This window comes from Osmia bicornis, chromosome 16 (genome assembly GCF_907164935.1).
Source record: "Osmia bicornis bicornis chromosome 16, iOsmBic2.1, whole genome shotgun sequence".
In the NCBI taxonomy this organism is placed as follows: domain Eukaryota; kingdom Metazoa; phylum Arthropoda; class Insecta; order Hymenoptera; family Megachilidae; genus Osmia; species Osmia bicornis.
Genome location: NC_060231.1, coordinates 2,448,363 through 2,465,490, shown reverse-complemented (window position 1 = coordinate 2,465,490; position 17,128 = coordinate 2,448,363). Strand labels below are relative to the sequence as shown.

Genomic DNA, 17,128 nt, shown 5'->3' with positions numbered 1-17,128 from the left:
GATTTGACCCGACCCGACCCGACCCGATCCGATCCGATCCGATCCGATCCGAACTACCCCATCTTTACCCGACCGTCGCGTCCCGATCCGACCCGACCCGAACCGATCTGACCCGACCCGAACCGATCCGACCCGATCCGACCCGATCTGAGGCTCGGGTATTTCAAGTTCCGAAGGAAAAAAGTGGAAGTCGTAACCCTAAAAAGAAAATTAATCAAGATAGCAACACTGCAGACGAGAAGAAATGAAGTCATTGAAAATTAATTACAGTTGCCGTCATTCATGAAAAAGTTTCTCAATGTGGGGGTTATTAACGTCGTCGTGTATAAAAAGCAAATTAACCAACGTTTAATAGTTGCTTCTTTTTTTCCTGTTTTGTTATAATTTAGCTTCAAGTCGGAAGTAAAATGTCCTCAATGATAATTAGGCGTGATGAAAATTATGAAGCGTTTAATATCAGCTTGTAATAGTTGCCAGTTAGAAGAAATGTAAATAGCGTAGAATTTATAGGAAGAATAATTATCGTGAAATGTAATGATGAGAAATAGTTGATTTAGAAATGTAGAAAAATAGTAGTAATAGCGATGAAAGTATATGTGATCAGAGCCTACCTGTTGGCAGCTATACTCAAAGGTTAATTAACGACGCGTTAATTAGACGAATACCTACCGCGATAATGCGTATGAAAATATTGTTTTTTCGAACCCAGTAATTGCATAATAGAATGGCAAATACTTTTTTCATGGGAATAGAAGCATATCACACTATTCGTTGGTTTAGAAAGTATAAATAACTGCAACTCTGGTAAGAGTAAAAAGGAAACATAAAATAGTAGTCTATTGAATACTGGTTAATTTATTATATAACCATCTATTCCGACATCGTTGAACACTTAATATTTCCAAGTTAAATGAGGTTTCCCTACTTTCATTTTCGGCCGACGAAATATTCTCTATTCTTTCGATCAACATTCCACGTTTTTGCCACAACATAGACGAACAAAAAGCATTCGGCGAGAACTTTCGGTGAATCTAGAGGGATTGGTCCAGCGTAAAAAAAAAAATCCCTAGTTACGCTAATGGGAAGATACGCAGAGCATGGGTAAAAAGCGCCAACAAAGAAGCGTTTAACGGACAATTAAAATTAATCTTGAATCGACGGGAAAACACAGATGGAACGGCGCGCGTGGAAAACTTTCCACGTTTCTTGCTCGTGAACCAAGAAGTCGACGACGCCTTTTATCTCCGCTTGTAAAGATTTCTTTCGCGACGAACAAAAAACGTAGTGACTTTTTTTTTTTATTTTTCCTTTTCTCACTGTCGTCGCTTCGCCAAAGTTGATTTTCATAATTAGTTTCTCAAGGAAGATTGCGTTTCGCAATTGCTTCTGTTTTTTTTTTTTTTCAACACGTTCAGATGCCACTAAATGATTGATTATAGACAATCGTTGTTACATGGTGATTCTTTTTGACGTAATTCGTATTCAGCGACAAGGATTTCGATGACGATCGTATTTGAGAAGGTTACGAACGCTGGTCTAGCAATTTTTCCGCGAAGAATCGTGACCGTGGACCAAAGCAATTATTTGCACGGTAGAAACGTGTGTTTGCTCTGGGACATCATCGTCGAGAATGACGTTCCTAGTGGACGTTCAATGACAGCTGCTTCGTGATAGGTCAGTGGATCGAAATAACGTCCTTTGATGATCTAGTATAAGGTAAAAGTAACTAGCGACTAGGTTAGGTCACTATTTGGACGCCATTTTGATTGATCTCTGTGGACCAATCAGATCACAAACAGAAATCAAGGTGGTGCCAACCTAACCTCAAAAGCGCGCCAAAATCGTTCAGTTTCACGCACGCATAACTTTTAATGGAATTCCGGAGTTAAAATTTTTTAGACAGTTACTGTCAGAAATTCAGCCCAACTTACTATTTCCAGTTGAGGTCACCTAAAGTACGTTCCTACTGGACGTTCAATGACAGCTGCTTCGTGATAGGTCAGTGGATCGAAATAACGTCCTTTGATGATCTAGTATACGGTAAAAGTAACTATGGACTAGGTTAAGTCACTATTTGGACGCCATTTTGATTGATCTCTGTGGACCAATCAGATCACAAACAGAAATCAAGGTGGCGCCAACCTAACCTCAAAAGCGCGCCAAAATCGTTCAGTTTCACGTACGCATAACTTTTAATGGAATTCCGGAGTTAAAATTTTTTAGATAATTACTGTCAGAAATTCAGCCCAACTTACTATTTCCAGTTGAGGTCACCTAAAGTACGTTCCTACTGGACGTTCAATGACAGCTGCTTCGTGATAGGTCAGTGGATCGAAATAACGTCCTTTGATGATCTAGTATAGGGTGAAAGTAACTAGCGACTAGGTTAGGTCACTATTTGGACGCCATTTTGATTGATCTCTGTGGACCAATCAGATCACAAACAGAAATCAAGGTGGCGCCAACCTAACCTCAAAAGCGCGTCAAAATCGATCAGTTTCACGTACGCATAACTTTTAACGGATTTCTAGTTTTAACATTTTTTTAGTTAGTTACTATCAGAAATTCAGCCCAACTTACTATTTCCAGTTGAGGTCACCTAAAGTACTTGTACATCGCACAATCAGCCTCTCTTTCACTTAATTGTTCGTAACGCAACGCATCGCAATTGACTGGAAGCGAGCGCGATATCTTTTAGTCCACGTTGTTCGTTGTTCATTGTGCTCGATCAACTTCGACCGGCTACGCGACTAATTTTAGCCTTTATATCGTCTTGGCTTGGTGTTACGTAAAATTTGTCTAGTGTCAAACGCGTGTAAATATTTCTGAAGCCGGGTTTACGTTGGATTCGTGTCAACGCTTCGGTAAAGAGTACCGATGCTTAAGAACACGCTGTTCCGCACACGATTATCCTTCCGTCGAGTCAAGGTTCTTTAACTACGCTCACGCGATATCGCGTGCTCGCTTGTTTATCGAATCGGTCGGCGCGTTGTAGAGAAAAAAAGTGATCAATTTACTACATGTATCTCGTTCCATGCATATTATCATCGATGAATATAAATGCTGTTAAATAAAAGAAATTAGAACGAGAATGGCGCGCGGATAAATAAAGGTGTTGCTTGTGCAAAAACACGTATCGACTGGTAGTCTCCTTTTTTCCATAACTCTTGATGGGAATTATTGAGCAATAACTTGACACCGAGCAAGCGGTTTTGTAACGTCGTATTCAAAGGTAACAGAAAAAAAAAGAACGATGGAGAGAGAAAAAAAAACAGGCAGCAAGAATGACTGACTGCTGACCCAGAGCCTTGATCTCTTCGACGAGAGGTTCTTTAGCAGTCGCACTTACTTTTTCGTGTATTCCAACTCGAATCTAAAGCTCGTAAAGAGACAAATTGATGGGTAGAAAAAGACAATGTATTGACGCAAAAAAAAGGGAATGATCGAGAGTGAACCTATGACACGAAACCTCTTTATGCAGGATATTTCAATGCAAATGATGGTTGAAGGCTCGAAGAATTATTCATTATATTAACGAAGCTTAGTTTAATATATGGGGTGTCCGTATCAGCAGAAATTTATAAAAAAACTTAAGTCTACAGCGGGAGGCATAGTAGACTTCCCTAGGGAAAATGGCGATGCCTCCTCCCCTAGGCTCCCTCGAGTTGCCGACCCTCCTCGTGGGCGGTCCCGAGAAGACTGACGATACAAGGGTGGAGGCGTCGTATATATAGGCCTGTGGCGGACCACTCGCGTATAAGCGTTTGCGCGGGAAAATTTGAATTGACATCTACGCTATTATTAGTATTTCTCTATTATATACTAAATTTTATAATATCTAATAATCAGAAATAATGTTATTTCTTTTTCTAAAATACTTTTAATAATTATTTGTCATTTTGATGTACTTTAGTTCCTCCCTGTATGCGCATTGGGAGACGAGGAGTAGAACAAACTGCTAGTGAATCGCAGTGATTACGTCATGAGGGTCAGTTCTGCTTGTCATCGCGCGTCAGCAAAATAGCCTGACGAATTCTCCCATAAACACAGCCTTAATCTGGTGTACGCGAAACGAGAGTCACTATTTGCACGGCAATCATCTAAAAATAATTTTCTTTTTTTTTCTATTTCTATGTCGTTCAAATGGAGAACTCGTTTGGTATACCTGTTTCCCTCCCTTATGTGTGTGATAATTATATGGTAATATTCATGGTATGTTGAAAGCTGTTCCTCTACTATATAGGCTGTTTCAGTAACTATGGTACAATTGAATAGGGGATGCCTCTTCTTAAGGAAATAAAATTGAAAAATGAAATAAAATTATATTCTGTACGAAACAATTTCTACATGTATTGATTATACTAGTCACAAGAAATTCCTACTGATTCGTTGCGTATCGAGACACATCACTGAAGACATAATCATTGAAAGATACCAGTAAATAGGGTCAGGAACTAGACTTTGGCTTCGGTTAAGGCAGGTCATGTTCACTTTGGTATACGTCGCGAAACAAAATCAATATTACATTTTACATAATCATCAACGCTGTCTACTTGTTTCTTATTGAATTGAACATGTTTTTTGTTTATCGCGGTTGAACAAATTTCAGCAGCTTTTAGTTAAATAACTTAGACGAAATAAGTGGCCACTCGTGATTTGAACTGTTTAATTAATTAACAATGAAATGAGAACGAATGACTAACGAATAGTCGTTAAAATTCATAAGATTAATTTATTATTGATATGCTTAGTGACACGTGGAATAGTAAACGCAAAATCGAATCGTTAACCTTTTAGCTACCGAACACCACTATAATGCCTTTTGGGTAAGTTACCTTTTCTATAGTGGATTTCTGGAGCCAGTAAAGTAGATGTGTTTAAAATATTGCCTACATACTTTCGTCATTTTTTTTTAATTTCACATTTGCTTCTCCTAAACGACATTTTGTAACAATATCGAAGCTATAGTTGAAGAGATTGTACTATAATTCGATGGTTTTTTTTTAAACATTCCGCTTCATATATTTATAATTTTGTAGAATTATTATAAATTATAATTTATTGCCGTACTGAAATACAGTGTTGCGAAAAGTCCACAAAGAAGTTAAGTAAAAATCATATAATGGAATAATTTTTCCAAAAGTTATAATTAATTCTTAATCAACGTGTTCGCAGTAAAAATAGCTTTTTACCTCTAATCAGACTTAATCTTCGTGCGGACCTAATTAGAGTGAACGATACAGTGGCGCGATTATAAATGTAAGATAGGGGCTTAATCCCCTTTATTTTTGTTTATTTCGGGCAGTGTTTTCTACAATTTTTAGTACGAATTCAAATTTTCCCGCGTGAACGTTTACACGCGCGCGATTGGGCCAGGCTCCTATATACGCGCGCTCGGATTGGTCAGTGTTTTTCCTTAATAATTCGAAACCGAAGCTTCGAGCAACATTTTCGCAAAGGAAAATGTTGTTCAGGATCACCCCAGTTACCACTCCCTTAAGAGGGTTACACTCATTCCGGGACACCCTGTATAGGGTCCCTAGCGTTGCGTCGTCAGTCTCCCTCGGGAAGTCTTAGGGAAAGGATGGGAACCCTTGCGAGATTCTTCTTTCTATCAATTTGTTGGTCGTTTTATTATTCAAATTATTTCGTTATCTAACTTGATGAGAAAGATAAACGTATTTCATAAATATCGGTAGATCACAGATAAAAAAAAAGTAAAGAAAATGTTTCTTTTATTGATTAACAATATTCGATCGAACGATATCGATAAGCCGGCGTACCAATGGTAGAAATACTTAAGCGTGCAATAAAAAAAAAATAAGAAAAAAATAAGAGGTTGACAGGCCTTGAAATAATTTATAACTTGCCATTCATTAAACTTTATTGCTATACTATTTTCCCTGACGTTCAATATTCATCCTTTTTTCTGTCTTGTGCGTGTTACGAAACGCTTTTACAACGATCTCGTTTCCCCTTCTCGATGAACAAGTGACAATTGGAAGAACGTATGGGTTTTTGATGTACAGCATCGAACATGGATGCTTTCCTAGGGAAGAAGGCGCCCTGGGCTTCCCTAGGGAAGAGGACGCCCTAGGCTTCCCTATGGAAGAGGACGCCCTAGAATCCCCTAGGGAAGAGGGCACCCTAGGCTTCCCTAGAAAAGAATACACTCGAGTATAAACGTTCATAGGGAAAAAATTGTACTATTAATATCTTCAGAATTCTCGTTTCCCCTATAACGCCATCTTCCTTTGGGAAGCCAATCGTGCTCGATACTGTAAGGGATGGGCTTAGAGAAGAGGGCGCCCTAGACTCCCCTAGGCTTCCCTAGAGAAGAATGCACTCGAGTATAAACGTTCATAGGGAAAAAATTGTACTATTAATATCTTCAGAATTCTCGTTTCCCCTATAACGCCATCTTCTCTTGGGAAGCCAATCGTCACAACCGACTCTAGTACTAGCCGTGCTGAAGTAAAAATGGCAACACCGCGGGAGTCCGGTCCGAATATATCAACACCTATCCTACTCTATCTGCCTCCCGGACTCCCAGACTACCAGCCAATCAACGTCGTCAAACTCTCGGCTACTCTCTGGACTTCACATAACCTCTTTGGTTTTGTTCCAATAATTTCGCTTGTTTCTAGGTTTTTATTCACTTATATACACGTTTATCAATTCTTAAATGTTTCAATTTGATCCAGAGATGGTTTCATTTTGCTTCATACCTAAATTTTCTTGAAACCACTGTAAATATTTCAAATATCATGCTTCACAACACCAAACTACTTCGAGAGTACACAAAATTGATATCACATTTATAACAATTTTATACTACCACATCACTTCTACTTGCCATAGTTGCAACGTTTATATATTGTTTATACATAATTAACACAAAATAGTGTATATTACTACAGTTTTTAATTAAAAAAGACGGTAATTACAATTCCGAGCACAGAACTCTGCTTTTGAAAATAGGACTCCCGATTGTCACGTGAGCGGTGTTGCCACGTTGTTCAGCATGGCTAGTACTAGAGTCGACTGTGCTGTAAGGGATGGGCTTAGGGAAGAGGGCGCCCTTGACTCCCCTAGGGAAGAGGGCACCCTAGCACAGCCGACTCTAGTACTAGCCATGCTGAAGTAAAAATGGCAACACCGCGGGAGTCCGGTCTGAATATATCAACATCTAACCCTACTCTATCTGCCTCCCGGACTCCCAGACTCCCAGCCAATCAACGTCGTCGGACTCTCGGCTACTCTCTGGACTTCACATAACCTCTTTGGTTTCGTTCCAATAATTTCGCTTGTTTCAAGGTTTTTATTCACTTATATACACGTTTATCAATTCTTAAATGTTTCAATTTGATCCAAAGATGGTCTCATTTTGCTTCATACCTAAATTTTCTTGAAACCACTGTAAATATTTCAAATATCATGCTTCACAACACCAAACTACTTCGAGAGTACACAAAATTTATATTACATTTATAACAATTTTATACTACCACATCACTTCTACTTGCCATAGTTGCAACGTTTATGTATTGTTTATACATAATTAATACAAAATAGCGTATATTACTACAGCTTTTAATTAAAAAAGACAGTAATTACAATTCCGAGCACAGGACTCTGTTTTTGAAAATAGGACTCCCGATTGTCACGTGAGCGGTGTTGCCACGTTGTTCAGCACGGCTAGTACTAGAGTCGGCTGTGACCCTAGGCTTCCCTAGAGAAGAATGCACTCGAGTATAAACGTTCATAGGGAAAAAATTGTACTATTAATATCTTCAGAATTCTCGTTTCCCCTATAACGCCATTTTCCCTTGGGAAGCCTATTGTCACAGCCGACTCTAGTACTAGCCATGCTGAACAACGTGGCAACACCGCTCACGTGACAATCGGGAGTCCTATTTTCAAAAACAGAGTCCTGTGCTCGGAATTGTAATTACCGTCTTTTTTAATTAAAAGCTGTAGTAATATACGCTATTTTGTATTAATTATGTATAAACAATACTTAAACGTTGCAACTATGGCAAGTAGAAGTGATGTAGTAGTATAAAATTGTTATAAATGTGATATAAATTTTGTGTACTCTCGAAGTAGTTTGGTGTTGTGAAGCATGATATTTGAAATATTTTCAGTGGTTTCAAGAAAATTTAGGTATAAAGCAAAATGAGACCATCTTTGGATCAAATTGAAACATTTAAGAATTGATAAACGTGTATATACGTGAATAAAAACCTTGAAACAAGCGAAATTATTGGAACGAAACCAAAGAGGTTATGTGAAGTCCAGAGAATAGCCGAGAGTCCGACGACGTTGATTCTGGGAGTCTGGGAGTCCGGGAGGCAGATAGAGTAGGGTTAGATGTTGATATATTCAGACCGGACTCCCGCGGTGTTGCCATTTTTACTTCAGCACGGCTAGTACTAGAGTCGGCTGTGCTATTGTGCTCGATACTGTAAGGAATCAAGTGTCCCATCACGTGCCTTATTTACTAGTCATGTTCTTTACGTTGGAAGACAGAAAGTTCTAGGTTAGGTTAGGCTCTCCCAAGACTAAAGACCAATGGTGGGGGGCTACTCCCCCTACCTTCTTTCTCAACCAATAGGAGTCTACGTTGCATCTGAATGTACAGTAGACCAACGAAGTATTGGTACACCGAGTTTTATTCTAATGTCTGAATACCAATAACGAGTAAAGTAATTTAAAACGATTAATCTTGAAACAATAACGAAACGCACAGTGTTTTGTACGAAATGTTGCATAGACTTATTAATTATGATAAATAGCGCGATAGCAAATCGAATTGGTTGGATGAGCACATAAATTTGCAGTTTAATCAAATAATGATATTAATAAATATTGGAGGTTCAACGTTATCGGTTATTTCGTAGTAGGCAATAGACATTTTGCAAGTAGTTTATCAGGAATATTCAAATATTATCTCAATGCCCTCGAGTATTTTACATACTTGACCTCCGTTTGGTGACCTGACTCGATGTTTTCACCTCGTGTATATAAAAAAAGAAACTATACTTCTATGCGGCACTATCGTGCCTTCGATAAACAATAATATTTAAATTGAATACAATTTAATAGCTAATAAACTTTGTAATTCTACCATCGTATTTTGCGTAACACCAAATCAAATAAATTAGCACTGGCTTTAACTTTCTATATTTCGAAATTATGAAAAATCAAGATTCTTACAAATTATTTTTTCCCTGTTTTTTTAATAGTTTTACGTAATTAAATGGGGTCAGACTTTCTGTGTCGCAAAATCGTCTGTTCGATATGCAGCAACTTCTAGTGTTCGTTGCGATCCACGACCAGCCATTTTGTATTGAAATTATTAAGGAAACCTTTATGTAGTCGTTTTCTTCGTGCCTTAAGCTACAAATTGATACGTCGCAAGTGGCATTTTGAAATACTTTTCTGTCACGATATTGTAGAATACTTTTAGTCTTTCAAAATCACAACTCTGCGATCTGAAGCTTAATCAGAAATAAAATTACAAATTTGTTCTGGATAAGAAAAGATAAAAAAATTCTTTAAAATCTGAAACATTCAAACTTCAGATCAAATTGAAAGATGCTCGAAGGGGAAAAGATTGGATGTTTCCATTTTGTTGTTTCAAGTGGTAACATATCGTATCGATGATCGTTCGAGAACGGGAACCAGACGTTTAAATATTTATCCATTTTATTTTTGTGTTATTTCGAAGAGTATTCGCGATAGTCGTTAAGAAATCCTACTAACATCTTCGTAAAAATAGGTGAAGCATCAGTGTTGAAATAACACGTGGTTTCTGTGTAATAGCGAACATAACATTATACCAGAGCTGTTAACACATCGTCTTCACCTTTTACCCATTCCAAAAATTTTCTCCTGCTTGTTACCGTGTTACTATTATTAGAAATACAAATTATTAATATAAATACTAATATTACCGTTATTGTTCCTATATTAATAATTTTTAATTAAATTTAATTGAATTAGGTTTTGGCTGTGGTGGTAGAATAACAGATTTGAAAACCCAAAGGTCACGAGTTCAAATCCCTGTAACTAAAATAATATTATTATTTTCAATAATTAATATTGTTATTAATAAATGATATACGATTAAAATATTTGTAATATAATATTAATAATGTTATTAAAAAATACCATTTAAAAATGAAGATATATCTAACAATTAAATGCACCCTAATGACCCTTTGAATATAAAAATATAACTTTCAGGAGTTTCGTCTATTCCTAAATATAGTGAAAATATATTTACTTTAAAAATCCTTGATGTTCATTTTATACTGATATATGTATTACTTGTTTTAAAAAAATGAGCTGCATGCAATTAGATGTGGCAGTTTAAGTCGAAGAAACAGCAAGTAATCGTGTTTAAATTCTTTTGCATCTGGAATTAATTTAAATTCAACTTACATTTATTACTTACGACCTTTTTTTAATATATGCACGGCGAACGTGTGCATAATTCTTAAGATACATATTGTAGTTACAGGTATTTGAATAAAATATTATGAGTTTGCTGCTAAACTGCATAAATTTCTGGAATTTCTGGAATATGAAGGTTGAAAATCTCTACATTGTTATTTCCACTTTTTTAAAAATTTGAAATCCATTGGGATTTATTGAAAACAAATATTGCTTTGTAAATTTTCAAAAGACTTAAATTTTCTCAAAAAGCTTTTCAATTCCTTTATAAACAATGAAAATACATATTTCCATAGGTGCATTCATTGAAACTTAAATGAAATACTTTGCGGAATAATTTTGGATGCATTAGTAGCAATAGACATAAAACTTTTTTTACACTGAAAATAGAAGAAACGTTATTCATATTTATGTCATATTTACAAGAAGAAACTTGAAAAAATCAAGCTATAAAATCAATCGAAATGGTCAAAATGTCGTAAATAATGAAGATAAAAGAAAACAAATGAAGAATTTTATGACGCTATCTGTATTTCAAGTGTTTACGTCTCTTTTAAACATTGCTTTATAGATCCTCAGGATTTTTCTGAAACGCATAATTTATTTCAGGATTTCGTTTTCTGAATTCCAGTTACGAAATTCAGTTATAATTAACTTACAAAATTAACTATAAAAGAAAGATTAAAAAGAAATACTGTCCTTTCCTCACAAAAAGTATCCCCAGACGACACAGTGGTAAGAGGAATGCTGCGCACACATCGATCAACTCCCTAGTTTTATACGCGCCCAATTAGTAGATGTGACAGTTTCGACCAATCACACGTCACGATTGAAAGTACGAGTGAGGTTAGGTAAGGCGCGACCAATCAGATTGCGTTATTCTAACGAGATTTCTTGTCAGCCGAAGACAGTACTTTTTTGTTATTAAATAAATACTTGGAAAATAAATAGAATTCGATTATTCTAAATTATATGTTTACTCGGGAATCTAACGAAGGAGACAACAAAGACTATGATACGCGTTAGTATGCGTGATTGATAAAGAGCTCTCTTATCGGTAGGCTTATTACCCGCAGAAGTTTCGTAAAGAAAACATGCTAGAAAAGAGATCGACGTATCACTGTTCTTTATCACTGAAATATCATTATTTATACGTCTCTGGACGATAAGGAAATGATTCTTGTTCTCGAAACGAGATTTCGGATATCGTCTTCGTTTGCCCTGTTAATGTAATAGTATGTTCATCGCCTTTACTTTTCTAACTAAATTACTATTGAACGATTTCTAACCTATATCTCAACAATTCGAGACTAAGTGGAGGAAATTTCTTGTTCAAATTTCGATTATATTATCGTTAGATTGAATCAGAATTTTCAATAGAATCGATAAATGTGATTTTTCAATCGAATTTTAACTGTTTTGAAAATTAACGTGACACGATAGAGACGATTGATATTGCTCTGTCTCTGAATACTTTTACCTTTCAATATTTCTTTTTAATTTGTAACGTTCTCATAAATCCGTACTCCAAAAATGAATGAAAAAATTATCTAAATTAGATGAAATTCACGTAAAATCCTGATGACGTCTTATGATGTCAAGTCCAGCGAACGCATCCAAGTGATGTCTTAAGATATCAAGTCCAACGACCGCATCCGAATGATGTCTTAAGATGTAAAGTCGAACGAACGCTTCCGAGTGATGTCTTAAGATGTCAAGTCGAACGAACGCATCCGAGTGATGTCTTAAGATCTCAAGTCGAGCGAACGTAACCGAGTAATGTTTTAAGACATCAAGCTGTTCAAACAGACTTTGTTTTATCAAACTAATCAAGAAAATTTATTTTTGTTGCAGATGCCGATCTGAGCATGGGCGCGGGCGCAGCTGGGGGCTCGGTCCTCGGTCTGCCCGGATCGGGCGTGGGTGGTGTGCTCTCCCAACATTGCGCCATTTGCGGAGATCGCGCCACTGGAAAACACTATGGCGCCGCTTCCTGTGACGGGTGCAAAGGTTTCTTTCGACGATCGGTCAGAAAGAACCACCTCTACACCTGCAGGTTCGTATCAAAATACAATTCATACGTGTACATTAATTTTTATATCATTATGTTCAATTTATCAAAGGCGCGCAATTTGAATTCAGTAAAACGTAGATTGACTCCCTGCTATAAAATTTACCCCGTTATACCAGTTAAAAATTTCTCAATATTCTTCTAATAAAAATGATCCGTTTGTTTGGCAGATTTAGTAGAAATTGTGTAGTAGACAAGGATAAAAGGAATCAGTGCAGGTACTGCAGACTAAGAAAATGTTTCAAAGCTGGCATGAAGAAGGAAGGTGAGTAAAGAGAAGAATAACTCTGTCGCATTTATTTTTCTTTCGTTTATATTGTTTCTCAAGCGATTAATCAGTGATTCAATGCAAACATAACAGCAACAAAGCAATGAACTGCATGGAAGAGAGAAAAAAAAAAAAGAAAGAAAAATGAATCAACTGCAAATAAGTCATCGTCGCAGCGAAAACACTGCGTGTATAATAATCTTTTCTTTTCCTCTGCTTCCGATTTCTCGCGTAGCCGTACAAAACGAAAGGGACCGGATAAGCTGTAGAAGGCCGAGTTACGAAGAACAGACCAGCAACGGAAGTGGACTTTCGGTAGTTTCCCTGCTTCAAGCTGAAATGCTCAGCAGACAAGTAGGCGCGGCTCTTGAGGTCAGTTTACATGAACATTATTATCAATTTTTATTAATATACGACCGATCTGAATACAATGAAACCGATAATAGTAGTATCGCTAGAACATTGTCAATAATGATTCATTTAATAACGAATCATTTCTCCCTTGAATAAAATAAAGGCGCACCGTATTTAACCAGCGCGGGCATGTAAATTCAAGGTTTTGTTGCTTTGTTTATTCGGTTAATGAAACGAATTTAATGACAGCCTTAATAATTATGAGAAGAAAGAGAATTAATGAGAACCCTGAGAATAATACCGAGGCTCTTAATGTAAATGCCATGCCGGACAGACATCCGGTCATTTTCTTGGGGGAACGAATTGTAATCTTCTACCTTAAATCAAGTGAAAAATATTTAAATTTCATCGAAATACCATAGAATCATTTATACGATGATTCTATGAAAATTGAAAATCAATGAAAAGATATTCGAGTCTGATTTGTAATTAATTGTTTAATTATTTTTTATTGAATTCTGCAAGCAGAGAATCGCGTAGCTGGCGATATAGCAAGAGCCTTTAAGCAAAGAGTAAGTATATCAAGAGGCGACACTCCCGGCGCCACCTTTGAAGTTATTGATTCGTTGTCCTTTTAAATGGGCTGTATCCACGAGCGGGAAATTTGAATGAATTGGATGTAATACTTTCATTTTCTGTATATTATTAATCGAAGTATTTACATTAATTTTACATAATTGAAAAGTGGGAAAATAAGAAATATAATAAAATTATTTTATTAATATTAAAATATTAGATTAGAATATTAGGTATTAGAATATACATTTAAAGGATATTATAATATTTAAAAATTTAATACAATGTTAAGTTTCCTATCTTTTTCTACACACATTTGAAAATTTCTATTACTAGTATAATAAATTCTTAATCGATTAAATAATTTTAATAAATATTGCAAAGGGAAATTTTTACAAGGATGAGTGAAACTTTTATCGAATGGGTTGGATCACTTTGTCAGAGTGTCGTCTCTTGTTATACCTACTCCTTGCTTTAAGGTTATATGGAAGCTAATTCCAGTTTATGTTTCAACAGCTAGGCAGTCCGGGTAACGATATCGACCTAAGCACCAAGCAGATAGCCAACATAAATGATGTCTGTGACAGCATGAAACAACAGCTTCTGATCTTGGTCGAATGGGCTAAATACATCCCTGCTTTCAGCGAGTTAACGCTTGACGATCAGGTTGCCCTTCTAAGGGCACACGCTGGCGAACACCTTCTCCTTGGTGTAGCCAGGCGCAGCATGCAACTGAAGGATGTCCTTCTTCTGGGCAACAACTGTATCATCACTAAAAATTGTCCTGGTACGTCATTCCGTACTTCTTTTTATATTTAGGTGCTGGTTTATTGTCTGTTTGTTCTAATTAATCCTTTGACAAGATATCTATCTATCATATGAATAATCACTATACGAATTACTTAAAAATTTGTGGTAAATACTGTTCACCAATCGCATGAAGTCCCGTGAGAATAACGCAATCTGATTGGTCACGCCCCACCTCACCTGTGATTGGTCGAAGCGGTCGCGTATACTATTTAGACTCGTCTTGCCCCTTGTCAGTCGGTGGACAATATAAGAAAATTGTTGTCAAGGAATTAAGAGGAATAGGTTGTACGATAATTTTAATTAAATAATCAGGTTTGCTGAAAATTTGTAGGAACTAACTCAACATTATTAGCAATGAGACTAACACAAACGTTCATCTAACACTTGTTTTAATAATCGAATATGAATTAAGAGATAATTAATTAAGATTTTAGTAACAACAGCCACATGGTAATATTAATTAAAAGAATAATATTAATAGCAATGAATTCGTTATTTTTTCATTTTTGAAATATCTGCAATCTTTTCGAAAATATTCCATATAATAATTGTCTATAAAATCTTACATCACAGTGAATAGAATTCAAGAATACAGTGGTTCATTTATCACGATTACCTTGAACGTTCTGTCGTATTCAATGACACGATAAATTGTTTTCAAACCTAAGAAGAGATTAATTAGATGAGCTAATTGTAAAGAAGAATCGAAGGACAATTTATTGTTTAGTCTGCATATTTATTATTCGCGAATAACATAATTTTTATCTAAAGTCTATTTAGATAAAACTTTTATCTAAAGTTTTTTTATTTAAATCAACTTCAGAAAATATTTTCCTTAATTTTCAGAAAGTTTTCAATCGACTTACTGTCGTTTGGAAATTATAAATTATTTTTAAAACCCGTTTGAGAAACGCAAAAAAAAAACCATTTTTTTTATTCGCCAGCAACCTTATCGACAAATGATTATCACGTCAAAATATTTTTGATAGATAACTGATAGGGTTTTACGTAGACTGAGCAGCTGAAAGTATTATTATCCCGTCGTAATAAAGATTACATCGTATTACTTCATCTCTCGATGTCATCGACAGATAAGATTGCAACGAAAATCAAAAACCGTATTTAGAACGTATTCGTTCTTTTTAAGTGCAAATTCCTTTTTTTTTTAAATTATGAATTTGCACAAACAGGCCTGGCATAATTATTAGGGAAACTTGGGTGAGTAAATAACATCGTGCATGCAGAAAGTGTTAACTAATTTGAAAAATTGACTAACATGTTTCTTTCCTTATTAGTCCACATAAGTGGCTGTTCCGTATCAAATCCATTAGTAGTTCACGAATATTCGATTTGATTAACGTAACGAGACTTCGGTTTGCAGCGGGTGTTATAAAATTACGTTTGGAGGTTAAGTACCGTGCGTCGCTATAACCAGAGTTTACTATATATTAATTATCTAAGGATTCGCTAAGTGGCCCTTAAATTATGAATACTCGACAGGAAACGAGTAAATTATTTGAAAAGAGCACGCGAACAAACCTTTGGTCTCGTTAAATGTTGATTGCACGAACGCATATTGGGGAGTAGCTAGTAGACTGAGTCCGGCCTTCACGTCGCAAATCGCAGCAGCATGACTGCAGATGGGTTCTATTCGACTTGGTTGGTGGTCCTCCATGCTTTTAATACCTCACACTTTATCCGGGCTCAGTCGATTGGTAATAGAACCCGATAGGAACAGTTTAACCGTGGTTATCAGTCATATCTTTGTCCACAGAGGGTCGCAACCAGGATCTGGACATTAGCAAGGTCGGCATCAGGGTAATGGACGAGCTGGTGAAGCCTTTGAACGAAGTGCAGATCGACGACACGGAGTTCGCTTGTTTGAAGGCCATTGTCTTTTTTGACCCCAGTAAGTTACTTAGAAATGGATTCAACGGGCACCGCTACGAATCACCCAGCACTGTTTCGAGTTGATCCAAAAATCTCTACCCCCCTTAAGGGGTTGGGCCACTCTAGAATTTTGAAAAAATCGAAATTTCTTTTTTTGCTTAAAAGGTGCCTTAATGTCTTAAAAATGATATGGCAAAAGATTATGGGTGGGAAAAATCTCCAAGTACTAGAATTTCGAATTCTGCCCCCCCCCCCGTCTGCTGCGCCTATTACTGAAAACTTTTGCAAAAATTAATATATAAAAAAAAATATTCTAAAATATTTTGGTTTTTTATCCTAAGTTAAAAATTGCAAAAGCTGCTGGTTTAGCCCTACAAAAAAGAGGCGTCATCGAAGAAATGCTGCAGAGCCCATATTTTGACTTGAATCATTATAAAAAAATTAATTTTGAAAGTTTATTAGTTGTCAATAAAGACATGCTTACAGAATTTATTCCATCATTAAAAAAAAAAATTCCCAAAATATGCCTATTTTTTCTTGCTCTAAAGTGGCCTAACCCCTTAAGATATCTCTTTTCATGATCTCCGAGTTGAAGACGAGGTGGAATTTGCGTGTCATTCAGCCAAGATTTGCCGGCACGCGAGAACGATTGTCTCAATGAGATTTAATTGATCATCGGCGCGGTCATCGCCGTCATG

The 17,128-nt window shown here is 36.3% G+C and overlaps 1 protein-coding gene across 4 annotated transcripts in view; it reads left to right on the top strand.

The window, feature by feature from the left end:
* Nucleotides 1–17,128, top strand: part of LOC114879741 (hepatocyte nuclear factor 4-gamma) — a 35,463-nt gene that overhangs the window by 14,812 nt on the left and 3,523 nt on the right. For 3 of the 4 annotated variants that reach the window (XM_029194977.2, XM_029194975.2, XM_029194978.2), the window contains 5 exons: nucleotides 12,316–12,517; nucleotides 12,703–12,797; nucleotides 13,036–13,172; nucleotides 14,247–14,517; nucleotides 16,297–16,449. In XM_029194977.2, the coding sequence (XP_029050810.1) occupies nucleotides 12,316–12,517; nucleotides 12,703–12,797; nucleotides 13,036–13,172; nucleotides 14,247–14,517; nucleotides 16,297–16,449 (858 nt within the window). The remainder of the gene's footprint in view (nucleotides 1–12,315; nucleotides 12,518–12,702; nucleotides 12,798–13,035; nucleotides 13,173–14,246; nucleotides 14,518–16,296; nucleotides 16,450–17,128) is intronic. The other variant, XM_029194976.2, reaches the window with a different exon arrangement.